At 42.3% G+C, this 7,008-nt stretch overlaps 1 protein-coding gene across 2 annotated transcripts in view; it reads left to right on the forward strand.

The window, feature by feature from the left end:
- Positions 1-4,139, forward strand: part of syf2 (SYF2 pre-mRNA-splicing factor) — a 4,929-nt gene extending 790 nt beyond the window's left edge. For both annotated transcript variants that reach the window (XM_027029218.2, XM_027029219.2), the window contains exons 3-7: positions 712-837; positions 1,431-1,548; positions 3,009-3,099; positions 3,429-3,527; positions 3,676-4,139. In XM_027029218.2, the coding sequence (XP_026885019.1) occupies positions 712-837; positions 1,431-1,548; positions 3,009-3,099; positions 3,429-3,527; positions 3,676-3,841 (600 nt within the window). In that variant the 3' untranslated portion in view covers positions 3,842-4,139. The remainder of the gene's footprint in view (positions 1-711; positions 838-1,430; positions 1,549-3,008; positions 3,100-3,428; positions 3,528-3,675) is intronic.
- The last annotated feature ends 2,869 nt before the right edge of the window (positions 4,140-7,008 follow it).

Consider the following 7,008-nt stretch of genomic DNA (forward strand, 5'->3'; position numbering starts at 1 on the left):
GCATGTAGATATTCTGTTATTTGTTCATACTGCATTTGAAAGTTAATGTTTTCCCTATCCATGGTAAATGGAAACAAACAAATATCTAAAAACACTGAACATTGCAAGTTGGTAAAGTTACAAAACAAAAGACTTAAGAAGCTCTGGAATTTCTTCACAAGGAACATGTGCAGACCCACAAAGATGTAACTAAATATGATGCCTCAAGAATTTTGTTTTAGTAAGTAACTTAATCATTGTGACTGTCTTGCCGTGAGGTGTATAAATTCATCATTGAATAGGAGCTTTCTGAACAGAACCTTTGAACCCAGGCCAGCTGGACATTACTTATATACCCTACAGCATCTCAGATTTCATGTCTGATACCTGCCCATAGGCTGATGCTGCAGATCTATTTTTGTCAATATGCTTTGTTGCTTCACCATTTAAAGGGAACTGTGAATCTACTGTCCTTATTCGTGTGTTAGTGAAAACAGGTTCATAATGTCAATCTGCAAAGCATGACAGTAAATTATATTGTTTATATGATTAAGATGTGTATTGACCTGAATGTGAGTGTGGTGTTAGCCTCTGGGTATTTTGTTACTTGCCCCCAGAAGCCAGTGTTTCATTGGTTTGTAGCATTTTATTATAGTGAAGGCAGTGCGTCAGTCATTGTTGTGCATGAAGGTCTTAGCAGTTTTGTTGGTGTGAACCATGCTGTGTCTGCAGAATGAGGCTCGTAAGCTGAATCACCAGGAGGTGGTGGAGGAAGACAAGAGGTTGAAGTTGCCCTCTAACTGGGAGGCGAAGAAGGCCCGCCTCGAGTATGAACTTGTGGTGGACCAGAAGAAGAAGGTAATATACCTAAAGATGTGAAGGGTTTACTGCTGTGGAGAAGGGATGCTTAGCACTGGGTCAGATACAATGCTTAGTAATTAACCTATGTTATTGTGGTCCTTATTGAAAGCTCTCAATGAGGAAGGGGCTAATGAAGGAATATGGGCTAATGTTTAGGCAAACCAATGGGGTTTCACTTCTACATAAGTCATACCTACCTGCACAGAGGTTATACCTACCTGTACAGATGTCATACCTACATGTATGGATCAACTGAAACCACTATTTCAGAGCTGAAATTGATTACCAGAGCTTAACACACTACCAACACCAATTACACCATTTTCTGTCATTTTGTGTGCTATATTTGCATGCAGATGAGACAGTCCAGGCCATGATAGCCTACTGATATAATGCCACATTTTACTGTAAGCTGTTATTAGATAGTCATTTTCAGTTACATGAGTACGCTAGTGCTAGTATTGATCACAGTATTGGTTTTGATATTAATGCGTCATTGTTCGTTTAAAATGGGTTTTCGCATGATCATGCATGTGTAAAACAGTTTGGAGTTGAACCGTAAGCACAGATACTGTGTGTGCCTGGGTCAGGAGTGTGCAGCACAGGGTGAAGACTACGAGCGTGTGACTCTGCTGGAGGTCAGTGCTGAGGATGCAGACAGATGGGAGAGAAAGAAGAAGAAGAAGAACCCTGATCCTGGCTTCGCAGGTGAGGGATTCTCAAAGGGTTGATACACTCCATTAAAACTCAGTTTTATCAAGATTCATAATGCTTAACACTCTGTGGGCTGGAGACCCCTCAGACTCTTGTTGTTTGTGGGCTGTGTGTGAGTGAGCACTGGGCAGCTACTGTAATAAACCTAAGGGAACTGCAGAAACTGTGTTTTGTAGTAAATCTATCCATGTGACCCAGTCAGTCAGACACCCATAATCATTGAGGCGAGGCAGGTCTTGTTAATACACCCATCATCGTCATCATTATCATCATCGAGGTGAAGCAGGTCCTGTTAAAACACCATAAGCCTCACGTGCATGTCCAGTAGTCAGACTTCCCCTCAAACTGGTGCTGATCTCAACCACTGAGTGAACCACTGGGAGATACCAATGTACCTCTGGTTTGCAAGATAACATTCATCTAGCTGTTTTCAAATAATGTGTACAAAAACCAGACAGCAACACTGAGGGCGGTGTAACAATCCCACTACTGTTGTACTTGCACATTCTGTATTGCGTTGCCACATTAAGTAGAATATGTTCACATCTCCAGCTGTTAAATGTCAACTGCATGTCACCTTCCTCAGTATACTGTGTTATCAATATCTCATTAAATTCTAATTTTAATCACTTTTGTTTACGTATGTTTAAATGTCATACTTTGGCACTTTTTAGACCTATTTAAATCTGTATATTTAATTAAAGTATTTTTATTATCTGTTTACACTGCACTACTGACCCAGAGTAGATCACGTCTCCTCCTTCTCTATTGTACAGTAGACTCCTAATTCTTCTCTACACTTGTGTGCTGATGAATGACAATAAAGAATCTTGAACCTCTATCAAATGTACTGATGCATTCAGTATTTCTAGTTAAGGGGGATGGAAAGAGAGGGAGGGAGGGAGAGGGAGAAAGAGAGAGAGCACTGTGAGTCCACATCAGTATTGACAGAGAGCTTTAATGTTTAGGAAAACTAAACCTGCTTCCTTCATTACTGATGTTGGAAGGTATGGGTTTTGCACTAATGTATAAAATTGACACAATTTGGTACTAAGCCTCAGGCATTAAAATGTTCTGAGATTAAAATCTTGATATATCAAATATTGTATTTGAGGTAAAAATATTAACACAATATTGGTTTAACTTCACATCATCCAATCCTCGTAAGAGTGTAGTTTTACTTCATACAAAGCATGTCAGCTGAACTGATAGCTCTGTGCATTGGCTGGAGTCACTCTGGGTCTACCTGCAGGGTAGTTTCCATGCGGTGAGATTAAAAGATGTAACAAATGAAACCGTGCAGGTCTTGGGTTCGGGCACCTGTTGGGGATCTGTTCTGGTAATTACAACCTGCCCTCAGTCTCTTGCTGCTGTCCTCTGTCTCGCTTTTATTCATTCATTCTATTCATTCCTGCTGTCATTTATGGTTTTTCCCCCCTCCCCTCTCTCTCTAGGATATGCTGAGGCTCAGCTCAGACAGTACCAGAGGCTCACAAAGCAGATCAGGCCTGATATGGAGGGCTATGAAAGGCAGAAACAGGAGTGGTATGTATTTGCATTCACAACAAAACACCATATACTGTTCCTACACCCTGTATAATGCTACTATTCTTATACAGATGTCATCTAATCTGTTTTATACAATAACAGCATATACTGTTCCTATACAGGATGACCTCTAAAACGTTTTTAATTTTAAAAAAAAACCTTTTCAAGAGGAACCTACAGTTAAATAGCCTGTTAAATATTATTGGACTGCTTAATCTCTCTAATAGTTTTCTTCTTCTAGTACTGATCGTGGTGGTGATTAGTAATGATAAGCCTGGGAACTTTGCCATGCTCTGATGGTGCATGTTGTCTGTGTGTGCTGTCAGTGGAGAGGATTTCCACCCGACTTCCAACAGCCTGCTCCACGGGACCCACGTGCCCTCGAGAGAAGCCATTGACCGCATGCAGGAGGACGTGGAGAAACAGTAAGACAGGAGAGAGCTGTGGAGTGTTTTTGTGTCATACAGCCTTGGCTGCATGCATGGGATCGGAGTCACATTTCATGTGTGTGTTTGTGTATGTGCACACATGTCTGTGAGCATTTGTTTGTTAACTCTGTTGTTCTTCTTCCAGAATTGAGAAACGTTCCAAATACAGTCGTCGCAGGGCATACAACGATGATGCTGACATCGACTATATCAATGAACGTAATGCCAAGTTCAACAAGAAGGCTGAGCGCTTCTACGGCAAATACACTGCTGAAATCAAACAGAACCTGGAGAGAGGAACCGCAGTCTAGCTGAACGCGGAGGAGGAACCGCTGTCCAGCCTCCCGTCCTGCTGCCACTGTCTTCATCTTTCTCACCTCAAACAGGCGTCACATAACAGGAGCAAATTCCTGCTGTTTTTTCTGCGTTCTAAACTGATGGATAGAGCCTGCTATTAGCATGTAGAACTTTGGTATTATAAAGCAAACCCAGTGAAGCGTGGTTGTTGGTCATTTTATGCTTATTGATCTCTGTTTTGTCGTGCATTTTGTGCTGTATGTTTATTTTTGAATCATCCATTTGAATAAAAAAAAGTCCAGTTTAAACATGCCTGCTCTTGTAGCTATGTGTGCAAGGGAGCGTGAGAAGTCATTGAGACTAAGTTTAGGGTTATAGCCTCTGGTAGCTGTTGGTGTAGGTACTGTGAGAGAACAGTGAGGCTATTATGTCACCCATCTCCCAGTCAGATCTGACTGCCTCAGAGCAGAGAGATATTACATAAGAGATATCAGAGGAGAGACTTGAACCAGCTTCAAAGTCCACTAGAGCTGTTCCCAGACTGCATTTATTTGTTCTTGCCCATGTTAATGTAAAAACTCCAGCGCCCTCTAGAGGCAGGCAGTGTAAACGACTTTTCTCTAAAAGTAACGTGGGTGGCAGACATTCTCAAATTAGGTCAGTGTAAACTGAACCACACATTCCTTCAGTAGGACACGCTGCAAACGTGCTGGTGAGGAGTCACCAATACAGTTACTGTGGTAGCCACCAAACCATTCCAAAAGACACTGGTGAGACAGGCAAGGGTACTGAATGGCCTCATGAGGATTTGGGGATCTTCACCAAGAGCTGTGTCGGGGCACAGGATCTGTCTGTATGGTGATAAGTGTGCTTTAAATTATCCTACTAGGCTTCGAGGGAAATTGGTTTTTGGGGGCTGCTTTGATTGTCTGATATGGTGGGTATTATAGTCATGCCTTGTTTAAAATTTCTTTCTCTTGTTCTCAGAAACACCGTCAGCTGGGGTCTGCACTAAAGAGTCCTTTGATATTTGATCTTTACACTGAAAACAAGATGGAGGTAAAGGGCTGAACAGTGTAGGAAGGCAGTTTTAGGAATCTTATTCACCGGCAGCACTTGGCTGAGGGGTGTCTGTGGGTGGACCGCGTGTCACTGTGCCTTGTTCTGAGGGTGGTTGTGTGGTGATGTCACGTGCCACACGTGTCTGCCACTCAGCTGTGGTTCATCTTCAGCTTTCTCGAGTGCAGTGAGCATTCACATGTGAGGGGAGAGAGTCCATTACCATCAGTCCCTCTGTTCCACTCCAGTCAGGCAGGAGTCACACTTACAGCTGTTGGGAGTGATAAATCCCTTTTAGGAAGCACAGTGGACAATGGCCTGAACACAAACTAGACCTTTCGGATGTTTCAGGTGCTCATAGACACTTTCTTACACCAATGTTAATGATAAATATGTTTTAATGTGCAAAAACATTAGCTACTAACCATTCTTATCAGCTAGTACACTATTCTGATCATACTAATCATCTTATATACTATTTGCTAACTTATATACTAACTTCACTAATCGGGTTTCAACAGTTTTACACTGAAGTGATTTTTTTCATCAGTGTTCAAAATTCTATATCAAGACTGGGCTGTGTATTGGTCATTGGTTCTTACTGATAATCCCTTTGCTTAGTGGACTGCCATGTCGTTATTGTTATCTACAAATGTGCATTAAGCTTGGAACATCAGATTCTAATTAAACTCATTACCTTAAATGCAAGGCAGTTATCATAACCTGTTTAGCTGTCATTCCAATGTCTCGTGATGCGTGAAAGTGGTTTATCTCCTCTATATCTTTAATTGTCTCCTGTTGTAGAGTGATGGGGTCTGAAGGTGTGCGTTGTAGAGTGAACGTGTCTGAAGGTGTGCATTCAAATGCTCTGTAATGGTGATGAATGCATTTAATGGTGACATCACTGGGAGCACTGCAGCACCCACCTGTAGGGGGAGTTTACATGGTTACACTCATGTGATAAGCTTGGACGCTTGCCATAGCATTAAGAACAACTAATTCAACATCAAAGGGCTTACAGCCTGCCAGGCGGACTCGGTATTTTTTCTGAAGCCAAATTCAAAAGACGTGTTGTGTGTCTCAGACAATAGTCTCCTTTATGTGCATCTGTAAACATGCAGCAATTTTGTCCTCTTTTTTCTCCTTCTCTGTCTTCTCTCTGCTCTGGGAGGATGTGTCAGAATTCCTCTATGTGGTTTGCCAGGGCGTTACAGTTTTAAAGCCTGTGGAATCTCCCTGTGGCAAAATACAGATCTACAAGAGGATGATGTCCTGAGGACATGTTTGTGTGCATAACTACCCTGCTGTATATGTGGGTAGGTGTGTGTGTGTCATGCCCCCTCAGGTACTGTCATAGCCGTCCTCCAACTGGTCTAAAAACAACAGAAATAAATGAATGAATATTTATCAGTTTGTCCTGCAACAGGGTGCGCAAAGTCTCTCTTGTTATATGCTCTGGGTGAGACAAGCCAGGGACAAGCAGCCTGAGGAGGAATCTTGTGGTCACCATGTTGCCTGGGCAGCTGAGGCAAAGAGACATATGATCTTATGACAGGGTGCGCAAGCTTCTCTTAAAAAAAACTCTTATTGACTCAAGCTAATAAAACCGCCATCTGGGAAGGCTGTGTGAATGTTGGGCTTTGAATAGTGTAACTGACATTATACCACTGTTGAAAATAACAGTGAATAAAATAACCTGAAGTGCAGATAAGAAGCAGAGTTTGTGGAGTGGTGGAATTAAACCTCCACTAAACATCACAGAGTGGGTTACGTGACAGCCTGCCACTGAGACCAGTCGCTTCTCTTTTTGTGTCTCTGACAAGATCTCGGCCTGGGTAAGAAGTAGAGGGACATTGCTCTGCTCAGAGATGAGGCGTATAGAGAGGAGATGGTAGCCACGCGGGATTTACTATGGACAGCTATACAGAGCAGATACTCGGTCTTCTTGGGGAAGTTTGGCAAACAGTCTGCTTTCATTCATTTATTCATGGATGTAAAATCAGTAAACACGCGAGCACCGCTAAATCTCTGCTAATGTCCCAATCCTGTCTGTCGCTTCAACAGTAAATCAGCGTGCTCTCCAGATGATTGTTTTCTATAGTGAGCACACGCAAAACAGGCT

Source organism: Electrophorus electricus, chromosome 11 (genome assembly GCF_013358815.1).
Source record: "Electrophorus electricus isolate fEleEle1 chromosome 11, fEleEle1.pri, whole genome shotgun sequence".
NCBI classification, from domain to species: domain Eukaryota; kingdom Metazoa; phylum Chordata; class Actinopteri; order Gymnotiformes; family Gymnotidae; genus Electrophorus; species Electrophorus electricus.